Source organism: Strongylocentrotus purpuratus, unplaced genomic scaffold (assembly GCF_000002235.5).
Source record: "Strongylocentrotus purpuratus isolate Spur 01 unplaced genomic scaffold, Spur_5.0 spur5_scaffold_18, whole genome shotgun sequence".
Taxonomy (NCBI): Eukaryota; Metazoa; Echinodermata; class Echinoidea; order Camarodonta; family Strongylocentrotidae; genus Strongylocentrotus; species Strongylocentrotus purpuratus.
In genome coordinates this window covers 19,589,376-19,617,220 of record NW_022145603.1, presented here as the reverse complement: position 1 = coordinate 19,617,220, position 27,845 = coordinate 19,589,376, and the positions used below count along the sequence as shown (strand labels likewise).

The 27,845-nt window shown below is 38.0% G+C and overlaps 1 protein-coding gene across 1 annotated transcript in view; it reads left to right on the top strand.

The window, feature by feature from the left end:
- LOC576805 (lutropin-choriogonadotropic hormone receptor) overlaps positions 1 to 9,607 on the top strand; it is a 69,550-nt gene extending 59,943 nt beyond the window's left edge. The window contains exons 8-12 of the mRNA XM_030988819.1: positions 1,381 to 1,524; positions 2,609 to 2,680; positions 4,843 to 5,105; positions 6,117 to 6,308; positions 7,039 to 9,607. Of these exons, the coding sequence (XP_030844679.1) occupies positions 1,381 to 1,524; positions 2,609 to 2,680; positions 4,843 to 5,105; positions 6,117 to 6,308; positions 7,039 to 9,107 (2,740 nt within the window). The 3' untranslated portion in view covers positions 9,108 to 9,607. The remainder of the gene's footprint in view (positions 1 to 1,380; positions 1,525 to 2,608; positions 2,681 to 4,842; positions 5,106 to 6,116; positions 6,309 to 7,038) is intronic.
- Positions 9,608 to 27,845: the final 18,238 nt, after the last annotated feature.

Sequence of the window (27,845 nt, the reverse complement as noted above, 5' to 3'; positions counted from 1 at the left end):
CATTATATTTTTCTTCATTTGTATTTGACAAATATGTGCATATGTAAAATGCCCCAGGGCCCAATCTTATAAAGAGTTGCGATGAAAATCAATCGCAAGTTTGCAGTCTCCTATTTCTTACGTGCATAGCTGCAATTGATATCAATCCCAAATTAGTTGCAATTGATATCAACTCTTTATAAGACGGGGCCCATACCGATAGAATTTTTGTGCCAAGAATATGCTACCAAATTACATTTCCCTTTTTTCAAAGTAATATAAAATATGGAATTTATAAGTGGGATTATAGGGGTCTCATTGACATAAATATCTAAGTAAAGATTATAATATACTGCCTGGAGCACTATAATACAAATTGAGCTCCTTCAAGGACTCAGTTCATCCAATGCTTACAAATTTTCTATTCGATTGAGCTATTCTTTGGATGCAGCTGATATTAAAAAATGGAATTCAATGAATACAAGGCTTTATAGATTTTCTATAATTATTTCCATTTACATATTCCATTAAAGATAACACTTAAAAATTTATTTCCAATGCATATCAACTCATGGCATTAAAGCAATTGATTAGGGAGAGAGATTCAAACATGAATTATATCGGTTTACTTTGCAGTGCTCTGTTAAAGAGTAGAAATGTTTTTCTCTACATTTTCTTTTCTCTATGTTTAGGCGCACCCCTCGGGACTATTAGTCTTGTGTATAATGTATGATCATTCTAAAGAGAAGAAGAAGAAAAGGAAAAAGAACAAGAAGAACAAGAACAAAGAAAAGGAAAAGGAAAGGAAGGAAAAGAAAAAGAAAAAGAGGGAGAAGAAGCAAAAGAAGGAGGAAAAGAAGGAGGAAAAGAAGGAGGAGAAGAAGAGGGAAAAGAAGGAGAAAAAGAGGACGAAGATTTATCTAGTGCTTTCAATACAAATTTTTACAAGCATTGTATCCTTCTGAGTAGAATCTAATTAACTATTCTCAGCTCAGTTGGCAAATTGAACATATTGGCTACGGAAATTTTGCCTGTATAAAGCTTACCTGACTTTTAAAACTTCAGAAGTCGTTGAGTTAATGAAGCAGAATAGTACGAAGGGTCAGTGATACAAAGACGTAACTCCATTTTGGCCATTTTGAGAAAAAGTGGTTTAAAGATAGAGGTCCACTTGGGCCTTAAGGAGTTATGTCTATGTTTCACTAGCGATTGACTTCAATGGGGTGTTAAGTGGAGTTAAGTCTTTGTGTTTCCTGGAGAGCCCACATTTTTCTGAACATTTTGATATTAAATACTCATTTGGGCAAAATATGGAGTTACGTCTTTGTATCGCTGAACCCTCGAGTAAGTCCTCTGTGTGTTCTAACCCGTCACTCTTCATTATCTTTCTTATCTTGACAGCGATCTGAAAGTTAATCTGATAACCTCTCTCAGAGGTCAACCGTTCTACTCTCTCTTTCATCTCATTGACCTGACGCTCAAATCCAACCTCATCCAAGAGATTCCCGAAGACGCTTTCCTTGGGCTAGAAAACCTCAACTACCTGTGAGTATGAACGCATCTATTTGTGTTTTATTGTTTGGGATGATTCTTATTGTGTCACTTTAATGAAAGTGCTTTGCTTTACAGCATAACATGTGAACAAGGCTTAAAGGCATCGTTTAACAATGTTAAACCTGAGATGCATGGCCCTACGTGAAATCAGTGTCTGTGATATGGTGTAATATTGAAGCCCTTAGCAAAATCAAAATGATCATGAAGTGCCTCAAAAAAGTAAAAATCTTTGAGTCACCGATTTTATCATACTCATTTTCCCCAGTAGACTGTAGTTTTATAAAAACCGTTGGGGAAAACTAAAAATGAAATTCCGATTTCCAATCATCAATATCTTGATAATCAGACAGGCAATCGGCTTGTAAAAGTCATGGGATTCTTGACTGACCTAAAGGTTTATAATGATGAGCTAAATCCAGGATTTTGTTTCAGAATCTGAGCCAATGTTACCGAGTCACTTTAATGAAAATGCATTGCTTCACAGCATCCAATGTGTGAACGAAAAAGTATTTGTGAGTAGGTAGAATGTATCAAACCAACCTTAAAGATGAAGTTGAGTTCTGGTCAAGCGATTACATTGTGAAAGAAACGGTGTGGAATCGACCAGAAAAGGTTGATCATCTAGCATATAAGAATTTGTGTGTATTGCAAGGTTCTGGAATCATCAAAATGATAAGAAATTTGGCCCAGTCTTGATAAAGTTACAAGCACTGTACACATAGAGATATTTATGGGACTACCCCCCCCCCCCACACGTGCGCGACACGTGCGTTAAATCTATCAGGTCCAAATAGATATAATAATTTACCAAATATATCAATTAGTAGGCAGTTTCTTGGCAAAATTTGTATGATCACGTATAAGTCAAAACATATTCTTTCACATGTTTTGTAATAAGAGCTTCCATTTCATTTTTTGAGAGGCGGGTGTTTCAAAAATTGGTCTTTACCTTTAAACAACTTTACCAGGCATCCTAGAGGTAAACAGTAAACAAATCAATCGGGCAAATACGCTTGACTATAGTTGTGAATACACGTTAAACACTCTTTCTTGTATGTTTTTTACTTGTTTTTAGAGACCTTAGTGACAACAGCATCACCTTCATACATCCTATGGCATTTGCATCTCTAGAAAAACTAGAACATCTGTAAGTAAAGAAATTCAACATTTATGATGACTCTTGTAAAATAAAAATACACTCTCCTTTTGTATACACACTTTTTCCTTTCTATTTCCTTTACCTTTTCTGTCAATCTCTTTTTCCTTGTGTTTCTGTCATGCTGTATCTGATATCTTCTCATTTACCCTATTTTTATATTATTTTTTTTTTTAGTTGTTCTTACTTTTCTCTGCTTTCTGTCATGTTGATAATCAGAGTTACAAGCGTAGGAGAGAACAAAATATTATTCTAAACTCTCAAGCTGTAGGTAATGTACACTTAGTAAATTGCCTAAATAAAGAAAATTGAATTGAATTCATTTTAATTGACTTTATTTCCACAGCTCCATTGATTTCCACATCTCCATTTCGAAAACATGTCTTACCGGATGACAAAAATATATATCAACAATAACATGGTACAAGCAATACAATGAAGAAAAGATTAATGTAAATGTGGTTGGATCATCAAAGTTTGGTACAACTTGTCAACATAATCCCATTAATAGCAGTTTTTCGTTTTAGCAATATTGCCATAACATGTGTGAAAAAGACATTTGGGACCCGTTTCACAAATCCGTTTTTCAATGACAAATGATGACAATTCTGTTAACAACCAACCAGAAGCAAGGATTTCAGTAGCTTATAACAAAAACTGTCATTTGTCACTGATGACAAGTTTTGTGAAACACCCCCCCCCCCCCCAGGAGTATGTTAACATCTACTTAAGATGTCAATTAATTTTTCATTGTCTGCAAGTGAGAGCAAAATGTGTTCAAAGGATTCCAGACAGGAAACATATATGTTCTTTTCATGTTGAGATTCAGATTTAGGTTTGATACTTTAAAGCCCCACCGCACTAGTTTGGCCAGGAGGGATTAGACCTCCCTGCATGGTCACTGACAGGTGGTTATCTCATCAAATCAGCTCTAAATTAACATAAGAAAAAGGGGATCATGGGGAACCAATGGTCACCGATTAGGCATTGTTTGCTATATAGAGGACGCAAGTATAGCTATAAGTAGTACAGTGGGGTTTTAAGCATGATGGATATGAAAGGATGTTTTTCATTTCAAATCAGGTTTCACCCTGATTGTAAGAGATCATGTCCGAGAGAATTTTCAAAACTTCATCCCAAAGAAAGGGCTGTATACATGTGACTATCCGATGATAAAATAATGTTAGGGTATGTGGGTTGTCTTGAAGTTGATCGGTCAGGTGTCTTAACACCCTCATGAAGCCCCTGTACCTGCGTGTAGACCTGTAATTGATCTCTCATCACATTCTTCGCTCTCTTAGCAACCATGTCGGTAATATGTTCCCAATGCTGATGAAGGAGGATGAGGGCCTCTCATCCTTTATCGCCCTCATCCTCCTTCATCACCACAGAAAACAAGAGTCTTGAAGACAGCAACCCACTATAAAGCCATGTCTTAATTGTCTCTCCTCTTATTATCTCCCCCCTCTCTCATAAACTTTGTTAGCAACGTGTTCCCAAAGCTGCCACGCGAGGGCCTCTCATCCTTTATCACCCTCACCCTCACATCCGTCATCATCATAGAAAACAAGAATCTCGTAGACAGCATCCCTCTATGAACTTGAAGCCATGTCTCAATCATTTCTCATCTCCATCTCTTCTCCCCCTAGCAACCTTATCAGCATGTTTGCTACGCTGCCACACGAGGGCCTCTCATCTTCAATAACCCTCATCCTCATATTGCTCATCACCACAGAAAAGGGGGAATCTCCTAGACATCCCTTTATGAAGCCATGTCTCAATTATCTCTCATCTCAATCTCTCCCCCCCTCTCAGCAACCTTATCAGCAACATGTTCCCAACGCTGGCACACGAGGGCCTCTCATCGCTCACCACCCTCGTCCTCATCACCACAGAAAACAAGAATCTTGTAGACATCATCCCTCTATGAAGCCATGTCTCAATTATCTCTCATCTCAATCTCTTCCCCCTCTCAGCAACCTGATCAGCAACATGTTCCCAATGCTGGCACGCAAGGGCCTCTCATCCTCAATAACCCTAATCCTCATCCTCACATTACTTATCACCAAAGCAAAAACGAGAATCACCTATAGACATCCCTTTATGAAGCCATTTCTTAATTATCTCTCATCTTAATCTCTCCCCCCTCTTAGCAACCTTATCAGCAACATGTTCCCAACGCTGCCACACGAGGGCCTCTCATCCTTGATCACACTCCAGACGACAGAAAACAAGTACCTCTTGGACATCCCGCCCCCCGACGCCCTACCTCGGATCCAACACGTGGTGACGTCCTACGGCTACCACTGCTGCCTGTACCTCGGTCTTGACAGGGTAGAACCCCCGCCCCTCACGGAGACCATCAAGTGGTTGTCCGACTCCCACCTGCCCGGGGGGTCAGACCATGATTTTTCAGGTGAGAGGTGCCATAATTTATACCGGGGGAGAGGAAGAGAGAGAGAGATGGAGATAGGAAGAGAGAGAGAGAGAGAGGGGGGTATAGAGAGAGAGATAGAGGTAGGAAGATAGAGAGAGAGAGAGGAATAGAAAGAGAGATTTTAAATGTGTGAAAGATAGAGGGGAAGAGAACAAGAGATTGAGTGTGTGTGGGTGTGTGTGAGAAAGAAAGAGGTTAGGATAGAGGGGAAGAGAACAAGAGATTGAGTGTGTGTGGGTGTGTGTGAGAAAGAAAGAGGTTAGGATAGAGGGGAAGAGAACAAGAGATTGAGTGTGTGTGGGTGTGTGTGAGAAAGAAAGAGGTTAGGATAGAGGGGAAGAGAACAAGAGATTGAGTGTGTGTGGGTGTGTGTGAGAAAGAAAGAGGTTAGGAAAGAGAGTACGTGTATGAGAGAGAAAGAGAGAAATAATTATGACATACGTAAACACACACTTGGTATATTTCTCTCCCACAAAGAGATATTTATTATACTGTACAATTTCATCGGGATGGTTTCACATAGACATTGAAGGAAATAAATAATTATCATGACATATCACAAAAATATGTGTAACTGTGACATTTTTCAACACCCAACAACATACATGGAGACAAGGGCTGCATACCAGTTGTCTGATAGTTATGACGCAGTGACCACCAAGACAGCATTTTTCAGCAATTAGAAAAAATGGTAGCTAGCTTGCAGTACAAGTCTGAGTGAGAAACCATACATTGAAAAACTTTCACAGATAAACATTTTTTGGATGCGTGATAGCACTTATTTCTAACAAATATTGAATTCAATTTTATTTTTGTATTTATTTCTATTAACGCAAGAATAAAGAAAAACAAAATAAACTATAGCTAATGCCTTGGATCTCCCAAGGTTAACAAACTCATCTTGGAGGCTCTTCTTATTAGCTGATGGTAGAAATCCATAACTTATTAAACATCACGTAGACTAAATCAATTCAATCTTTTCCCTGTCAGATTACGACAACGGCAGCTGGTTCTCTAGTATCGCCATGATGGAGACCCCCTCTGTCCGACGCAGCTCCCACTACGATAACTCAGATTACTGGCAATCCAGTCTAGACGTACCAGATAGTTACTACATGGCTGATACCGGCAGTGCGGCCTTCATTCAACCAAGCTATAACATCTCCTGCAAACCGCTACCGGGTAGGTTGATTAACGAGAGGAGTGTTTCACAAAGACTAAGATCGACTTTATGTTGGACTTAACTATAGCAGGCCATTCATGCCGCTGTTTGCTCTCACCATTGTTGAAGAACAAAGGTCTTAAATATAACTTAAGTTTACAATGTAAGTAACTTTTGTTCTTCAACAATGTATACACAAAAATTAAATTCTGTAGATTTGTGATGTCCCTTGACATCCTAGTCTTTGTGGAACACCTCAGAGATCGAAGGGGGGGGGGCAAAATGGCTGCAGACCTTCCTATTCTCACACACCAAAACAAATATTTGGGGCATGTTATTTTGGCTCAACCTCCCCCTACCTTAATTTACAGGGGCTCTGGAGGGTAAGAAGGGTTTCTGAAATCAAAAGTAACGTCAAGGAATTTATTGTCCCCCATCTAATCTTGTTTTATTGCTGAGCTGCAGTGGATTGGGAGGGGAAATGGCTGCAGCCCTTGCTATTTCAAAAAAAGAGTGTAATGAATATAAGAAAATAGGGGCACATTGTTATTTTCTCCACTTCACACCCTTGGTGAGAGACACTCCAGAGCCCTGGAGGATAGTTCTACCTCTTTGCAAACAAAAATGATATTTCACATTAATGTATCCTGGAGTCCATCTTAACATACCATTACCTTTCACTAAAATAAGTATCATTTTCAAACTTTGCTGTTGAATGTGATTCTTTGTAATGCTTTATCTTCAATACAGGTCCTTTTCTACCCTGCCATGATCTCTTTGGTTCCTGGTTCCTACGCGTCAGCGTCTGGTTCGTCTTCCTCCTAGCGATCATCGGTAACGCCACCGTCATCTTCGTCATCTTCCTCTCCCACTCCAAGATGGACGTCCCTCGGTTCCTCATCTGCAATCTTGCCAGCGCTGACTTCGCCATGGGGTTGTACCTCACCATCCTGGCCAGCAAAGACGCAGCGAGCCTCGGCGTCTTTCGTCAGACGGCTGTCCAGTGGCAGCTGGGGAATGGTTGCAGGGTGGCCGGGTTCCTTGCCGTGTTCTCCTCCGAGCTCTCGATATACACCCTAACGACCATCACCCTCGAGAGGTTCTATGCCATCAAGCACGCCATGCATCTAGAGAAGAGGCTGAAGCTGCGACGAGCAGTCATCATCATGGCTATTGGTTGGATTTTCGCCATCACCATCGCGACGTTACCGCTCTTGAAATACGGCATCAATCACTACCGATACGCTGTTTGCCTACCGGTGAAGGTCGACGACACCAAATCGCTCATTTACGTCGCGACAATCATGATCTCAAATGGACTGGCCTTTGTGATCATCATGCTTTGTTACACCAGCATCTATTGCTCAATCCAAGGTTCGCACGCTTGGAATTCCAACGACTCTCGGGTGGCTCGTAGAATGTCGCTCCTGGTCTTCACCGACTTTATATGTTGGGCACCATTTGCCATATTCGCTTTAGCATCTGCCTTTGGTAAGGATTTGATCCCGCTGGCAGGATCCAAAGTCCTCATCGTCTTTGTACTCCCCGTAAATTCTTGCGCCAACCCTTTCCTCTACACTCTCCTGACAAAGCAGTTTAAGAAAGACTGCAGGACAATCTGGAGGAGAGTCGCAACGCATACAGTCCTACGCAGACGATCGCTACGATCAGCGGCGACCATTAGCATCGGTCGTCAGCTCCAGGCTAGTAACACCATGCAGACTGTTCGAACCCCGTTCCAGCAATCGTCTGTAAGCCAGGAAGGCATTCTGGGGGATTACAATGGAGTTGTTGGTGGAGATCGGAACACCACCAATGAGATCCTGGAGACATCGACATCAATACCAGGGCACTCTGTAGCTCCTAGACCATCGTTTCAGTATCAGCTAAGTGCAGACTCCTTCGCCAACATGCTGTCCCCTGAAATGAGCATCACGGATCAGGATCAGTCAAGGAGAGGCTCAGGGTCGCCCCTGATTGATAAACTTGGTAACGGCAAACCTTGCTCGCCCAAAAAGGTCCAGACTGGCTGGACAAGGTTCTCGCTGCGTAGGAAACTTGGGATTCCTTTCTTGAAGCGGTCAGAGCGGGGAAAGGATGTGTCGATGACAGTCGCGAACTATGACAGGGACAACCTTCAGAATCACGCGAAGAGAAAAGCTTCGGTTGATGTCAGCAAGCAGAGGCGGCTGGATGACTTGATCGAGCGGAGCCAGGAAGTTAGCCCCGCCACATCCCCGATGGAGAACCACGAATTCTTCAATAGTCCCAACAGGAACGAGAACAACGATAATGCGGACAATTTCAACGATGCCTCGAGCTACCATACTGCTTTTTGTGAGAGTCCAGCGAGAACTGCGGCGACACCGAAGCTGTCTTTCTCACGTCGTAGCACGGTGGAGGAAGCTGAAATGTGCCAGCTTATGGATTCCACTCCACGTAGGACGTCTGTTGATCCTCACCTCAAAGACCACGAAGACGAAACGAGTCGATTCGTCACAAGCTTTTGCACCAGAGACAGTGTCGATGTTGATCTTGACGAGGAACTTGGTGTAGATATTGTCGCGGAAACTAACGATGAGGACATAAACTGGACAAGCCAGTCGGACAGTCCAGAGAAGGGGAACTCGCACAACGGGCATCAGTCCCATCTGGGCCCCATCCCAAGCATAACCATTGAACATCTGTCCCCCGTCCACTCTCAACGCATCCTAAACCAAAATATAGAGGATTGTGGGAAGGATAAACAAGAACCGATGCTGCAAATATTCGGAGCATACGAGACTAGACATATCGGACCAAAAGAGAGTACCGTTTAGAAGCAAGTTATTGATTTATTTTTTTTCAGATGATTTAACTATTAAATTTGACATCATTAGGTGCTTTGCAGAAAGACAGATTCATATATTTTTTACTCCACGGCTGTATACATATTGCAAAGCACTTTCATAGTCATTTTTGGATTATTAAAATGAAACTATTACATATGAATGGCAAATCAACTATTTGGATAATATCTGTTAAATATACAAGGCTGAAATTGTTTTAAATCGGTTACATGAAAATCAAGAAGGAGTCTGAATTTGGTGATACTTTCATTCTTAAAAGATTATTTTGCTGGCTCTGTTTAATGTCCAGTATTATTTCGCCACCAATTATATGCATGTCTTAAATGTTATTGACTTTTTTTAATTGTTGTGACATGTAACTACGACCATATACCGTCGCCATTTTGGTCCGACTGTAATTTGTCTTTCTTAAATGTAGTGGAAATTGGTTTTCTGCACGAGCTTACATTATGGTATTATCAGTATTACGTACCCCTGTAATTCAGTTCAAAGTTATTCATCTTCCAGTAAATATAGATTTTCAATTCAATGTATTTATTTGTCCAATGTACTTTTCAACCTGGATATTTGTAAAATGAAGGCTCAGATGTATTTACCAAGAACAAAAATGGATACTTTTTGGTGATGACAAAATAATAATTATCCATCATGTTGATTGATGCACAGTTATAAAAGAAAATTATTGACCACTAAACACAAACAAAATTCAGCTTTTGAACTGTATTTAAAGTACATCAGAATATATCAGATAAGTGAGAAAATAAAAACACTGAAAATTTCCAAATGTTCTTGTAAAAACTTCTTATCTACTTGTACATTTTTGGCAATGTACACTTGTTAGAGACATCCATGCTGGGTTATTTATTCATAAAAAATGTATCAAAATTGCTGCAGGAATTAAGAATATTTTTGCAATACAATCAGCATTAGCATGATGTGTTTTTAATCGATTTAAAACGGCGTACGTAGCTCTAAAAAGGGTCTTGGATTCGGACCTGTTGTACCGCCTACTTCAGATTTTCAACATGTTAAACTTGTTTTATTGAATGTGCATGCCTGAAAATATCTATCAGTGTTTATGTATCAGATATTATTATGTGTATGTTAACTTGTCTTTGTCCATTGAACAGTACTCATTTCATTTTTCTTTTTATAAATGGCTAAATTAAAATCGATCTCGTACTTGATTGATTAAAACCCATTGACTTCTGACATTCTGTTCTTGCCATAGGCTTTAATACTGAACCATGTGGCTCTGGTAGGCAATGTGTTTGACATGGTCTGGCATGCGTTTCGATGTGTTTCATATGACGCACATAAACCTAGGTTTGTCAACAAACCTCCTTTGTGAATTCGGCCCATATGTCTAGAACTGGAAAATATTCTGTTTTCATTGTACATGTATTTAACACAAGAGGGCATACTTTGAGGTCGATATCAAGCAATAGATGTGTTTACTCATTTTGTGCATGCTTTTTGAACAAAATTTTAAATTGACGATTAAAAAGCTTATCATAGCCTTGTCCCCACATAGCAACAAATAATGAAAGCAAAATGAATTCCATCCCTAGAAATATCATAATGCTTACATAATTAACAGGTAAATTTTAAAATGTAGTTATTATATTAACCCGAGGGTAAGGGAGAAAAACATGCATGAATTGAAATAAATTTGTAAACAAGTATTTTAAGAGAATCATTTATCATTGTTTATATTTTCTCTTCATATGTGATCACAATTGCATCTATATGTTCATATGTTTGCTGCCAAAAGGGTGGTTACGCATATTAATGTAAACAAATGAACATCATACTAGCTCTCAACGGACTGTTTCGGATGACAGGGCTTCTTTCGGGGTACATCCGAAATATTAACCGCGCTAAGACGATATTGCCCTCGTCTTTGACTCGGGGCACTATGATCTTAGCTTGGTCAATATTTCTGATATAACCCTCAAGCCCAGTCAATATGATATATAAATATTTTTTTACTGGAAGTTATATGCTGGCATCGGCCCAACTTGCCAATGAATGTATTTATTGTTGAATGTTTAGTTCAATGTAGAATCAAGCTGTACTACTGCCATCATTGTTTTGAAAACTAAGGTTACTTGACAGTATTTTATTTGATCTTCCGTTTACCTTCCACATACTTCTTCATTATTTGTTCCTAGCTTGCATTACTAAGTATTATGAAAATTGATATTGCAGCTTCCTAAATGATTCATATAGATGTATTTCTGTTTTTCTTGTTTTATTGCTGCAATCATTGTGCTTCTGTCTCTCTATTTCTCTCCCTCTCTCTATTTCTCTCTCTCTCTCTCTCTCTGTATCTCTCTTTTTCGTTTTTTCTCTCTTTTTTTTCTCTCTCTCTCTCTCTTTCTCTCTATCTCTCCCTCTCTCTTTTACTCTCTCTGTCTATGTCAGTGTCTATCTCTCTCTTTGTCTATGTCACTCTCTCTATTTATCTCTCTATCTCTCTCTTTTTCTCTCTCTTTCTCTCTATCTCTCCCTCTCTCTTTCAATCTCTTTCTCTTGCCATTGTTAAATGACGTATATATCATTCACACAAGGAAATTGTGAAGTGTAATATCTATTTCAGCAACAAAAAATGACGCCCTGTGTCCAACGAACCTAAAGCCCGCCCTCTTGCCAGTGTTGTCCGAGATTATATTTGCTTGCATTGATCCAGAGTCAAGTATTTTTCTGATTATATTTATACACATATGTGCACAATATTATACTCATCATTGCTGGTACCAGTGAAAATATGATTAAATTTTGAGCTCATCTTGGCTTAAATATCTTGATTGAGAAAAAAGGAAATGTTTGATACTGTGACTTAATTGCATTTGTCAACGTGTATTTGAAGCCTATGTGGCAAAAAATATTATTAATGACAGAAATAGGCTGGCAGAGAAAGAGAGAGAAAGAAAATAAGGAAGAGAGCGAGAAAGGGAGAGAACAAGTGAGAGAGATATTTGGAGGCGATAGAATGAGGAAAATAAGTTTTGCAACTGAGGTGAAACACTCGGAGAGAATGCTTTTCGTAGAAAAAGAGGTAAGGATAATCATGGTAATGATGAAGAAATGATGAGGAGGTTAATAATGATTTTGATGATGAAGATGGTGATGTACAGAAGGATAATAACGATTCTGAGGAAGGTGATGACAAAGATGATGAGGACGAAGATGGGGAGGTGGAGGATCAGGACGGTGGTGAGTGGTGACGATGATGATGAAGATGAATTTGATGGAAATGATACGATAATAATGAAGATGAGGAATATGATGACGATGATACTGATACAATGATTAGGGAGATGATGATGAACATTAAAATGCTTATTATATTTTTATGATGACGAAGATTACAAATACGCTGATGATGATGAAGATGTAATGGTGATTATTGTGTTGATGAAGAGAAGAAAGACAATAATAATGAAGATGATGATGACGATGTGGAGGAGAATGATTCAATACCGTAACTTCTTCTCTTACGGGAATCTAACAAAATCTCAGATCGCCCTCTGAAAAACCCATAATAAATGCCAAGACAACTTAACATGGAAAAAATTGAAAATATATTCACGCCCTCTATCAAAGCACAATGCCAATGACATTGACATCGGATATCGTCTGCGTTCGTTGACGAGAGCAAAATTTATGCCTGGTTTCTATTTTACCGACATAATCTTAGATCGCCCTCTGAAAAACCAAAGCATTATGCAGAGAGAACTTAACATTGAAGAAATTAAAAACAGATTTGCGCCCTCTACCATGATAGCACAATATGCCAATGACATTGAAATCGGATATCGTCTGCGTTCGTTGACGAGAGCAAGATTTATGCCTGGTTTCTATTTACCAACACAATGTTCCACTCTCACCAGATTACTGAAACGCGACGGTCGAGAGCCTACTTCATTAGGCTATATATTTCCGTCGGACTGTGCTCGAGATTAGGTGTTACGGCTTGTCTGGTTTTCTGAACGGTAAGTCGCGCCATTTCTTTCCTTCATCACGTGACTGCGACTTAAATATTTCGTAACAATCATAGGCTTAAGATGTTGCAGCTAAAGGGGAGAAAGGACAGTGACCCGACCTTTGATCTTAAGACAATCGCTCCGCATTGTATTTCGCCGAAACTAGGTTAGGTTAGGGTTAGGAATACCATCAGGTCAAAGGTTAGGTAAAGGGTTAGGGTTTAATGTACTTTCTTGGATGGAGGGTTGAAGGGACAGTTTGGTTGATATGGCTTAGAAATTGACGCGGAGCAATATTGTCGCATGGCTCAAGTGCTCCGCGTCTTATTTCGCCCAAACTGTAGAGTAATGGTTAGGTTTATAGAGACGAATTCAAGTCATAGGTTATGTTAGGGTTAGGGTTATGTATATTGTGGGTAAGGGGTTGGAGGGGGATTTTGCTGGTGTAGGTGATTGACGTAAAACAATTGACGCGGAATAATTGACGCAGGAGCAAGCGCTGACAATCGTACTAATCTTAGCGCACGTGTGTATACAAGCAAGGCATATGTCCGAAAAGGTAATAAATTGCAAATGTAATTTAGCATTAACTGTGCCAAGCAATTTCGCTCAATTATTTTCAGGTTTTACGAAAGCGTGATGGGTATTTGGCTTTTCTAACCATTGCATCTCTTAAATCATGCCTTGAACAAGGAAAAAACTGTAAAAAAAACAGACAGTTAAATGTAATGCACTTTCTAATGACGTCCAACATTGTCATTCGAAATATTTTCTATGTATACTTTGTTTTCAAGACGTATTGTAAAACAGCTTCTGATCGAGGAGACACTAATACTTCGACAAGCTCTGCTTCTATTTAGCTCCTCTTTTTTGTGTCATTACTATTATATCTGTTTCGTTTCATTGTATATTTCTCGTAATATACTTATACATGTATTACATTGCATATAACATTGAAATATTATTGTATAATGTTTTGCATGAGAAATAAAATAATTTGAATTATTTAATAAATGTTACGTGTATAGGAACGACTCACTGTAAAGTGCTGTTAGGTTTTCTGTCTTTTCTCTGTATGCCATTTCATATCGATTAACTAATTATTTTAGATTAAATTAAGAGAAAATCCCTTGAAAAAGAGCAGTGATTTTCAACAAAACAAAAAAGTGCTATGGTATTGCATATAGTTTCGTAGATATGTAGATGGCTTGATTCGTACTCTTAACAGTTAACATGGATATAATAATATGTAGCTAGGATGTTGTTGTCGAATGGTTTAAACATTGCCTTGGGATGGAAAGTTCGTGTTAAAAATGAAAATTTCTATGACACAATGAATGCTAGATACGTCATTAAAAGTATATACCATTATCAAATGGTGAAGATCAAAATCAAAATTGAAAAACTGTAAGGAGCTCGATAGCAAGTGTATCGGTCAATAATTTATCTTGTAAAATTTATTGTGAAATCCAATTTGATCATCCAAAACATTCTGTTTTCTATTTTTTTTGTGTGCTTGTGTTTGGGTGTTTATTTGTTTATCTTTAACGCGTATGATGTTTTTTAGTTCAACATCAACCGATGTCAGTCGAAAATCCTCAATAAAGCCTAAACGCTAGATTTCGGTCATTATATAAGACACGAAGAAAAATACATGTAATTCAAGCACCCTTAGCCTAAATGGAGAGAAGGAATACAAAGATTATGATCAACATACTTCATTAAATCATCAAGTAACATGGGCGATTGTTTCGAAAAAGAAAGCCTCTACATGATTATTTGAGAGCGCTCTATTGTCATGTATAATGATTGTCAAGTGCTGTTTTGGAATCGTTTCCCTGACAATCTTACTTCACGCTTTTCGATTAAGAAGAAGTGTTTGTTATGACACGCGACGGACCAAACGCCTTTCCTGCGGGTAAAAATCTTTCGCATCCGATCAGTCAGTATAGTAGGCCTGTCCTCATCAGCTCGAGATTGCCAAATATCCCGCTATTTGAACTATCCCGATCGCAAATTATCCAGTAAATTCGTGTCCTCATCAGCCCGAAGTTGCAATAGGCCATTTTCGTAATGTAACCATGTAATTGAATGCATAAGTCTTTGTGAAGTGCCTCAATACAAGTTATTTCATTCACCTGATAAGAATAATAGTATTTCAATAGACATAATCCGAACTGCACCATTAGTTGTTGCCAGGTTGGACAAACATTATGGCTTGACCTATCTAGCAACACTTAATATACGCAGTTTGCATTCTGACTATTGAAATACTATTATTCTTATCAGGTGAATGAAATAACTTGTATTGAGGCACTTCACAAAGACTTATGCATTCAATTTGGTTACATTACGAAAATGGCCTATTAGCAGGATATTTGGTCTAGATAATCATCCCGAGATATCTTGGGCTAGTTTACAAAATATCCCGCTAATTGTCGGGTGCGTTGCCACAAGCCCGAGGCCTCTCACTATGCGCGAATGCTGAGCAAAATATCTCAAGCTGATGAAAATGCGATTTGTAACTTCGGGATTATTTCCCAAATCAGAAATAGCGGGCTATTTGGCAATCTCGAGCTGATGAAGACAGGCCTAGTACTTCTCCGCCATCCTCTTCGTCCATTTCGGTCTCCATGGTAACAGGTATCTTCACGTTCCTACATTTTCGTCTGCTGAGCACTGAACACTGAAGGGCGGTATCTAGTAAAGCCTTCCGGCTTTCATCAGATGATGGATAAAAAGGGAAAGGCAATCTTGGTATTTAAAAGGAGAAGATGTGAGAAATGGATGAGTGAAACTTTCCTGAAGATCAGATTACAAATAAGAAATTTAAGGGTCTTTAAAATTATAGTCAGTCAAATGCAAGTAAGCAATATTATTATGTGACGCATCCTTCGAATTCCTTTCCATTTTTTACATATTAAAAAATACGATCCATCTTAATTTTCTTTCAAGAAATATTTAGATATAGACCTACATACACCCTTAATATACAATAGGTAGTACAGATGCATTTTTACAAAACCCCTATATGAAAAATTTTCCTGTTAAGGATATGCTCAAATTCTTAATAATAAAATGATGATAATAATAATATTGATTATTTATAGGCGCTAACTACGAAGACGTACTTACAAAATAATGTACTGCTTGTAATGAGAAATACTCAACTCATAAAATATGTAAATCACGTTATACCACTAAGGGAAGAAGCACGTTTTCAGTGATCTTTTGGAAACTGGCAAGACGGGTCAGTAAGTCTCTAATGGAAAGTGGAATATTGCTCGACGTTTTCCTTGATACACGGCTTATTGCCTGCATTCCTCCCCATTTTTCCTGAATTTTTTTCCTCATAAAGATGGAATTAGAAATGCATGTGAGTTGAATATTAAGTTGAATGAATGGGCCACACTGGGGAATATAGAAGTTACAACAAAAATAAGGATAACTACTGTATCACGTCCATTCGATAAAGAAATGTATATAAATTGTGTGCTTTTGTATGTTTAGTATTTAGACCTTTACTTTATAGAGGGGGGCTTGGGCGACTCGAATCACAGTTAAAAGTTCTCGATAAGAACACCTTTTTTTCTTGATTTCAGATACACAAGGTTCATGTAGAAAAATGAATGCAAGAACCACGCCCACCCCCTACCACCAAGACAAAATCTCATAGAAGTGCACCCTGATACAGAATTAAAACAAGTTTCAAAATACTCATGTATAATGGTGTATAATAAAACTCTGTAATATCAACATTTGATTGATATCAAGATAAGAACAGAAAGTTTAAGTAGTAATGGCGTCCTTCGATTCTTTAGTTTGCCTTATATTAGCTCAAACGAGACAATACAGCAAAAGCTTCAGAAGAGATGCATTTTTAAAAGTATTTTATCGTATAATGGTCTTAACTTTAGTGTATTGTATATCTCATTTCCCTGTATAACTTCCAATTTTTATGAAAATTGTATATTGATTTGTGTTTTATGTATGAAATGGATCATGATTCTGGAAGGAGCTAATATTAGAGTAACTGCAATATCTATTTGCGTCATTTTTTAAACGTACAAACATTATAAAACGACATATTACGAATCTGAACATGAATTTTATTGGTAGTGCAATAGGTCTTTGGAATTGACCTGAAGATGGTTTTCCCGGAAGTCTTTCCGATCTTGTCATTTGAGGAATTAGTTAACCAAACTGCTACTTCTATATCGAGAGTTCAGGGAACTTCGCCCGGGAAAACCTGATACCTCAAACCTATCGGTGTTGACATCCAAGATGTTTGTCCAAAGAGCGAACCACGCTGTTCAAATTCAGAAGCGGGCCGTAATTATCTTTTCCGTGAGCGGGCCTCTTCTTTAAAGGGGGAAGTCAACCTTGGCCAATTTTGATTCAAGAGGCCATTTTTGTATAAATGTAACCAATTCTTACTCCTTGATGTAACCAAATTTGATGCATACGTCTTCGTGAAGTGTCTCCTTACAAATAATTTCATACACATGCTAATCGTATTTCAATAGTCAGAAAGCAAATGGCATATATTTGGTTTTGTTACGTAGGACAAATCATTGTCATTATGCTTGTCCTGCATTGGAACATTTAATTTATGCAATTTGAATTCTGACTATTGAGATAATTTTGCTCCTAACAGATGAATCAAATTGTAACAGACTTTTAACAAAATCATTTTTGCATGAGAATAATTATGTTTACCTTTAAAACGAAGAAGGTACGGAGGATACTGACGGCAACTTGTGTTAAAAAAACAAGTACCGAGTTAGATGGCAACGTCCTATCCAATGCCTAACCACATACCATTATACAATAACTTCCTTCATTCCTTGTGGCAATGGCTTCGCTTAAGGATAATAAATGATTAAAAGAAGGTTTTAATTTCCGGGATGCAGAAACCCGGCTCCCAACGCCTGGCAAAAGAAAAATTGATCATGTCGCCATGTTGTCAGATTTGCTTTGTTGATAGCAGTATTGATAACAATCTTATGTGATGTTAGGGGAAAAGATGCGGCATTAAATACCACTTGGCATTTCGTTCTGTAATTGCTCATCCAATGCAAGATTAATCACTCACTTTTCTCATAATTATACATGATAAACATCAAGGAGACTCTACATTACATGGCTGTGGACATAATTTAATCAATTTTATCGAATGCAGCGCATCGTTTGGGATCCATCTTGTTCAACAATACACGTCATTATAATTTCATTTTAGAATACAGGGGAGGATTTTTATAAAAACACCCTTGAGACTTGAGTACGTAAAATAACACACATTTGGTGCATGGATGCAACTTAAGCGGGTGGTCGGATTCTAGCAGCTTTGATTTGTTTTCGATCCTAAGCATAGCATTGATTGGTATAATTAGGGAAAGTCCCTCCCATCTCTCTGGTATGATAGTTGATCACGCTAGTAAAGACGTAATGAGAATCACACTACACAGTGTGCATAGCCTTGTCCGTCACGTTTTGAAATGTACAAACATGATGTTATCAAACGTGATTTTTCAGGGATGTACGTCATAACAATTAGAGAATGAAATCGTCCCTGGGTTGAGTTCTCGAAAGTCTTTCCGAAGATATCGTTGAAATGTTAGCTCAGTTCAAGTATCGCTTCAATTACAGAGGATGCATATTTTGCAAATAAAACGAGAGAAAAGATGAAGACGGAGAAGGAAAGGAGGAGAATGAGAAGATTAATGAAGAAGAATAATAATAAAAGACGACGAAGAAGAAGAAGATTGAATATAAGAAAAGACCGAAGACCGATGAAGATGTAGAAGAAGAAGAAGAAGAAGGAGAAGAAGAAGAAGAAGATGAAGAAGATGAAGAAGATGAAGAAGAAGACTGAAGAAGAAAAGGAAGAAGAAGAAGAAGAAGATTGAATATAAGAAAAGACCGAAGACCGATGAAGATGAAGAAGAAGAAGAAGAAGATGAAGAAGAAGAAGAAGAAGATGAAGAAGAGGAAGAAGATGAAGAAGAAGACTGAAGAGGAAAAGGAAGAAGAAGAAGAAGAAGAAGAAGAAGAAGGAGAAGAAGAAGAAGACAAAATAGAGAAAATAAGGAGAAGAAGAGGATTGAATGCAAGAGAAGGCAGATGACCGATGAGGATAAGAAGAAGAAGAAGATGAAGGAGAAGAAAAGAAGAAGAAAAAAAGAAGAAGAAGAGGGAGAAGGAGATAAAGAAGTAGAACAGGAAGGAAAAGAAAAAAATGAAAAGAAAAGAAAAGAAAGAAAAGAAAGAAGAAAGGAAGGAGGAGAAGAGCCGGAAGAGGAAGAAGAAGATCGAATACCACTAGGGGATGCAAGCGAGTCAACTAGCCCGTATATATTGGCTTTGCCTTAACAAAATTGCCTCGATATGGATCAAAATGAGGGAAGAATTAATAAACGAGTGCACAGGAGGGCAAGACGTGATGTGGATGAAATTACAAACAAGCAGCTCGTTTCACAATGCCCATGAAGGCTGGATATTTCACGCATGTCCACGGTTCCAATGCGAGAAGTCGGGTTTGTGTGTGGGCGAATATGTGTGTGAGGGTACGCGGTGCGCGGGTGTGCGTATACAGGATGAAGAGTGGGTGTGTGTGTACATGATTCTGCTGGGGAGGACAAGCGAGAGAAGGAAACTGATTCGGTCTCTTGCGATTCCGATGCTCTAGTATTGGAACAACTATGTCTCCCACATCGTAAATTATTAATTCGAATACATCAATCCGCCATGAATCTTAGCTGCGACTTGGCATTGTTCAATACTCCCCAGCTCCTCAAAGAAAAGCAATGTTTACTACTTGGAGGTTGGAGGCTGTCTCGAGTTTATCTGGAGTAGCCGAAAGCCACTCAACTCGTCTCAATGGTCTTGTGGTCAAGACATCGGGCGTACACAGCCAAAGATCCAGGTTCGATTCCCGGCGGAGAAAGCTAGTTTATGCAACCTTTGCAATTTGTGTTTCCACCAACAACAAAAAGAATTCAAAAGCTCTCTCTCTTTCTCTCTCTCTCTCTCTCTCTCTATATATATATAATCATTCAATTGAACTCTCTCTCTCTCTCTATCTCTTATTATTATTTTTCAATGCATTTATTTATTTGTCATAGCATTTCGCATATGGTAGTCATTTCACCGATGATATTTCGCAAAATGGAATAAAGAAACTTGACCTCAAATTTATCTAATGATGATTATCATCACCATTATCCCGATAGTCGGCTAAAACTCGGGGCCTGGATTACAACGCAGCAGCCTGGCCGTTTATATGCCCTTAGAGGTTTCTTCAGATGTAAAGGCGACACCATTACGGTTCGGTCATCCATTTACACTCTAGAAATCCCAGGTATAAATCACGGCTGAATTCCCTAAGGGTTTGTCAAGAAGCCAATTTACGGTTTCCATCGTATATCCCCGGAAAAGTTTCGTCTGATTTCTTGATTTTGGGTGATAAATAGCAAAATTTGACAGTTTTCTGTTGACACCATTTGTTCTAAATGGAAGTGGGGTGGTTTCCAAAATGATCTACTGCCTTTGCCAGAAAGTAAATAAAGCACACGGACAGACGCGTGTATGCGCGACCGTGTCTTCTTTGGCATTACAGTATGCTGCGCTTCGGCGAGGACAGAAATGAACGATACACTAACTCTCGAGTTCCTTCGAGGTATTTACACTAGAATGTATTGGAACTCACGGTCGAGAAATCAAAATATCTGGCATAAGACTATGCTCATTAATAGGGTTTAAGCACATAAGGCCCGCATAAGCAACACATTTTCATTATACCATCCATTCTCGATTTCACAACTAAATATTGCCTTTAACTGTTTGCCCGCTTTGGTCGACCATTATTACAAACACTGTACTTCCACAGTCGAGTTTTATAGCAATTGCTGCCTATTAAGCATGTACCCTAAACAATGTACCAGTCAGAATGTTCAGTCTGCAGCGAATAAAGAGCTAGCACGAGCAGAGGACATGGCAGCTTCAATTCAATTCAAGGTTTATTAAAATATATCTTCGCAGCCGTTGATGCCTGGCTGAATTGCGACATAGTTCACAGATAAAAACATGCAAAATTACAAAATAAACATATCAATTACAATGGACATAGATTGGCATAAATTTAAAACAAAATAGAAATTAGAGTACAGAATTAAAGTTTAAATTATAGTTAAAATATTTTGATATGGATTCATAGCAATTTATGTTGAGAGTATATTAATCAGTCGGCTTTAAATTATATCAACAGAAAACCAAAGAGTTCAAATGTGAGTTTCAGAAAAAATGGGGAGCTCAAATTACATCAGGAGTTTTGTGACTATTCAAAACCATTGTAAACCTCTAAAGACAAGACGATACATTTCAAAAGACTATATTTCAAATTAAAACCACAAATTTGGAGTGATAAAAGATAAATTTGTTCATTAGAAGTACACCATCGCTTTACAATATTCACGTGGTAATAAGTTAAATGTACCTGCACAAGGTTTTTAGGAAAGTACACACAAATAAAATCTTTTAAAAGTTTTTAGGAAAGTACAATTATATAGATATATTGAAAAAATTCTCTTCTTAAAAAACAACGAATGGTTACATAATTTAAACAATGCAGCTTAAAGCAATTTCAAAATAACATCTTATGTATAAGAGATTAAGATTCTACACGTAAGGGCTGCCTTTAAAGGTACTATGTCCCTTTTGCAGCCAACCTCAAATTCTGTAGAACTTTGCAGGAATTATGAATATGTCATGTATGTCCTATCTGCGAAATTTAAACGTTAGCAGTGTCCTCATATTCAAATTGTGCAAGGAAACCCGTTTACTTGCTAAACTTCACTGTCAGACACTATTGAGTGACTGACTGGCCTTTTTTCTTCTTTGGTAATAACATACATGAAAAGAGTTGTAAAGGGTACATGAGCATTTGTCTACATCAATAACCCACTTCTTGAGATGGCCAAGATTAAAGTGATTGAATCTTTGCGCAGCATAAAGCGTATGACCATTCGGTATAATTGTCTGAAAATCAAGACTATTACTTTTGGGCTCTATAGCCCTAAAGTCGATTTGACAACTAATAGTCATTATTTTTCCACTTGAAGACATTTTCAAGCCCCACATTTTTTAGGGAAGTTCTAAATCAGTATTATCTTTCAAATGCAGTTGGAATTTAACTTTTTCATTTTTGGGGCCTGCAAATGGGACATAGTACCTTTAATGTCATATACATGTATAGTTTACACGATGAGAGATAAGTCGTTTGCAGTTTACACAAAAACAAGCAAGGATCCCTCGGCACGCGAGTTTACATTCATAACCCGTGTCGCCATGGCCACGATCAATCCCTTATGACACAACATTCCATGCATGGAATACCAGAACGGGTTTAGATCTCGGTCAGACCAATGATGTCAACTCCAGAGCCCCGTCTTGTAAACAGTTGCAATTAATCGAAACTTATTTGCGATTGATTTCGATCACAACTATGTAATAGTTTGAGATGTAAAAATTAAAAATTGCGATTTGGTATTTCATATTTCATTTATGTTATAGAAATGGAACTCCAATATCTTGTAATATTATACAAATTATATATATATATATATATATATATATATATATTTATCCTTCTGTTATTTTTTGTTGTGCATTGAATGAACAATAACAAAAACTTTCAAAACAAACTAGAAACATAAGAAATAGGAGACTACAAACCTGCGATTGATTTGATGACTTGGGATTGATTCGGATCAATCGCAACTGTTTATGAAACGTGGTCCTGACTGAAAACAAAATTACATTACCTCGGGTACCACAATCGTACCAACGAGGCCGATACCAGACCAACGACGGACCGAACAAAAACGCACTCCAGGGCCCTGTCTTACAAAGAGTTGCGATTGATCCAATCAATCGCAAGTCCTCCAATCAATCGCAAGTTTACAGTCTCCTATCTCTTATGTACATAGTTGCGATTGATATCAACTCTTTGTATTAAAGACGGGGCCCAGAGGTGGATATTTCGATTTCGGTTTTTCGTCGTGTTTGTCGATAGTTGCTTATACCCCGTTCACACAGCCCTGCGACATTACGAAGACCATGCTAATCACGCCGATCATCACCTATCTGTTAAAGCTGTCAAATCGGGGCAATATCGCCGTCAAAATCAAGCAATTTGGCAAATTAAAGACTTATCTTTCATGACTGTACTGTGATGCTTCTACGTCAAAAGCGCTGCTGACTCGCTGCCACTACGCTTGCACCAAGACCAATGCCAATCAAGAAGACGGTAGGGCGATGTCGTTACGCTTAGTACGATTTGTTCCGATGTCTATATAAATCGGGGGTGTTCAAGCACTTCTTCAGTTCTTTCCCAACTTCGAAGATGAACGGACCTGATGCTGATTTGATTCAACTGGCTCTGCTTCCACAAGCTCGTAATATTTGCCGACGGTGCTGCATTTTGTGTTACGACCACAGAGATCTAGACAATATTCTACTATGCTGCGTGTACGATAATGGCGTTCCCACTACTTAATAAGACCTTGTCCCGCTTTTTGTCGGCCACGACCCGGCTACGCTTATTTTGTGCACGTTCAAAATAAGCGTGGGGAGAGCGTGCAGCTTCCCGACCTAGGAGATCCCACCCCGACCAAACCACGCTCATGGAGATCCTCCCACGTTTGGCTCACGATTAGTCCCGATTGGCCACGCTCTCAGCCACTTTTACCATCGTAGCAGAAGCGGCGTCTATCTGTGAACGAGGTTTTATTGACTACCGACAAACACCAGAAAGTGGGACAAATCGTCGAAGTCTGCCTGCAGTGTAAATACATCTCATGGATGCAGTATAGGACCGGTAGCCTTAGCACTTTGGTTTTAAGACAAGAAGCAGTGTATTTGAAGCAAGCATCCAATATATCTGATATCAATACGTACCCTTTCAGTGAATGTAAATAACTAAATGAACAAGCAAATAACAGCTCTTTCCACAAGCCTGCAGGTCTTCTTCGGGGACGCGCTGATTCTGCGCGGAAATTTAGGCAAGGTGGATGTCCCTAGTATTAGAATGTTTTTCATTTTTTTAAGATGGGGGAATGCTTTCAACTTAAATGTTAAAGGTCCTTTGTATTACCTCAGCCAAGTCAATAGTGGGTACTTGTATAGCGCTCATGTCCGCAGTTATTACCTCGGCGCTCTAGCATTTCACGGAATTAATTCATGCCAGGTACCCATATTCATCACTTGGGTCGAGTGTGGCAAATGTAGGTTATTGTCTTTCCAATTTGTCTCCCGATGGACGTTACGGAGGACCCACCACAAACTTTGCACCCCTGTGATCAAATTTTCATTCTTGTTAAACGTCCCGTCTGACTTGGGATGGCTCCGTCCCACCCCTCCCCGCCCACACTCCATCAACTTCATAGCGGAAATTGGGACTAGAGAGAGAAAGAGAGAGAGAGAGAGAGAGATGAGGGAGAGAAGGATAAAAGATAGGGAGAGAGAGGGAGGGAGAAAGATGTGTGTGAGAGAGGAAGAAAAAGAGGGAGAGAGATGAGGGAGAGTTAGAAAGAGTGGGGCGGAGAAAAGGTGGGAGGAAGACCTAATTAACAATAATATACGAGCGTATTGAGAAAGGTGAATGAGAAAGATATAGAAGAAGATCATGTATATTTGAAATGTTACATTAAACACACAATCAAGCAATTCCTCTATGTATTTAGGCCAATTCATCGCTAAATGTCTTCACATGCCAAGAGTAGCCATTCTGTTATCGATTTGACTTATTTGACAGTTCGTTGTGCACTGAGTACGTAGCTTAGCCCAAGGGATAAATTAATGGTCATGCACTGATTGATATGATGGTGACTGCACTCCGCAAGACTTGTGTTGTACTTGGGAAGATGAACAATAGGGCCTAATTTGTAAACTTCTTGTGAACTTTTTTTTAATCATATTATGTTATATCATATTGTATCATATTATATTATATCATGTTTTATATCCCTCATGTATAGTTGTTTGCATTGCGATTGTACAGAGCACGAAAAAGGTATAGACAAGTACTATCTACCTGAGAGATCGAGATAGTACTTATTGTAAAGTAATTTTTTGCTGCTACCCCACTTGCCCACCCTTGCCCATTGAATACGCATAGCAAAGTAGGTTACGCGAAATGTCAAAGTCAATGTCAAATGAGCGCGCATCGACTTACAATTGTATGCATGTCGCGCTTTGTAAAATCTAGCTGAAGCTAAACTGTCTGCAGAATCTGTTCTTATTATTATGTAAAATTCACTTTAGATAGACCTTATTGCCGATGTGGGATATAAAACAAATATTAACCTCCTTTACTCGGGAATGGATACAAACTATCATCGCCTCGGTGATGATAGTTTGCACTATTACCCTCGTAGTCGATTAATATTTGCTTAATATTATATCATATTATATCTTATTATATCATATCATTATATTATTATAATTGAATTATATTATATTATATTACATCATATCATATTATATATTTTATTATATCATATTATTTTATATCATATTATATCATACTATATCATATCCTATTATATTATATCATACTATATCATATTATACCATATTATATTATATCATATTATATTATATTTTATTATATTATATTACATTGGATTAGATTATAATATATTACATCATATTGTATTGCATTATACTATAGTTGAATGTTAGTTGAGAAGAATATCACGGCACTGTTGTGCGTCGAAAAACATTGCTCTTCTAATGCCGTCATAATCGAATTAATTATGTCAATAAAATAGCTGAAATGATTGGACCAATCATTCATGCCACATGTGTGTGAGTCCCATCTGCCCATTTCTGTGTGCAGTTTTTGTGCTTTTCAGGAAGTTTGAGTCCATTTCTCATCTATTTCATGATCGAAAAATCACAGTGTAGGCAAACACTAAAAATTAAATGAGCATTTGCTTTATAATCAGCATATTCCAATATACCATTTTCGTAACTTAGTCAAATTTGATGCACAAATCTTTGTTAAATGCTCTGTTACAAATGATTTCATTCACCTGTTCAAACGTTAATTGTTGCTAGGTGACACAAACCTTCTGGCTTTTCTTTCCTTACAACACGTTATGTATGCAATTATCGTTCTGACCATTGAAATAGCCTACATTTATTCATAACAGGTGGAAAAAATAGTTCTTATCATGACGCTTAACAAAGATTTATGCATAACATTAGGAAAATACTCTATTATTTAAGAAATGTTTCCTTCAAAATGCAATCACATTGTAAAAACCCGACCGCATCTTTAAACAGCGGCGCTCTGATTGATATAATAATGGATGCATTCCGAAAGAGATGCGCTTTTATTTCGACGCTTTCCAACTCAAATGCATTTAGCCCCGAGTGCGAAACAAAGACACTAAAAAAGAAGTTGGAACAAATGATGCATTTGGTGAAACAGCCGATCGACCTATTCACATTTCGAGTCCATTAAACACATATTGCCTGTAGCGTCATATTGTTTTCTTAAAGTTGGAGCTCTGCGAAATGTTAAATCACAATCGTCATCCGTTTTATCTTTTCCCAGCTTCTCGTTCTTTCATTTTTGCTATAACGCAATATTGTTTTGTTAAAGTTGGAGCTCTGTGAAATGTTAAATCACAATCGTTTTCTGTTTTATCTTTTTTCAGCTTCTCGTTCTTTAATTTTCATTCTTTCATGGGGGATCCACAAACTACAAGCACTGCTTTTTAGTGAATCCCCCCATTTCCTCAGAAATTAAGAATTTCTTGTCATAACTTTATCATTTGCAAAGTGTATTTGTATAGCTACCAGAAAAAAATCAATTATGTATGAAAAAATGTAATCACCTTTGTTTATCTTTCTGTTGGAAATGAAATAAATATGAATTGAATTGAATTGAATTTTTTGCTATCATAATGCAGAGTCAGATTTTTTGTACAGATAGATATGCAAGCAATTAGATTACAATGCAGACAATTAATTATTATAAATTCATTATACAACAAATATGAAGGGCGTTGCAGGAATTTGCACAGTGAAATTCTCAAAACTTTTAAAAGGGTCAAAATGTTGTTTAAAATCATAATCAAGGAAAACTTCCTGAAAGTATGGTGGCAAAATATTAATCATTAGCAAAATTATTCATTTTTCTTTTCAAAATTGAGTGTTGCAACTGGCAATGTTTTTGCGCCCGATTTGTTTGTGTACAAAATGAGAGCTTCAATTTTCACACGTATGAACACGTATGAACACCACGAAGACTTGTGATCTAAAAGATTGCATAAAAATTGTACTACAGATAAATTATGAGATATTTGTGTAAGGGTGTGCAAATGCCTGATACGGACTTTAAGTAGTATTGTTGACCCCCACCCACCCCCTCCCCTCCCCTCTAACGTCCAATTGTTGACAGTACGTGTTGTAGTACTTTCAATACTCGTATACTTTGAATACTTGTTTGGTTTTTGTGTGTATTGGTAAAGGTGGAAGCTTTTTTCTTTTAACTTTATTTTCATAGGGAAAACAGTTGTGAAAGCAATTGAATATGAAAAAACAAATATTGCTCTTAAAATACTTCCGTGTCCCATATAGGCCTAAACAAATTATGTGTACCGTTTGTTATATGAAAAATTGATTGAATCGTTTATTCTTTTCTTTAAAT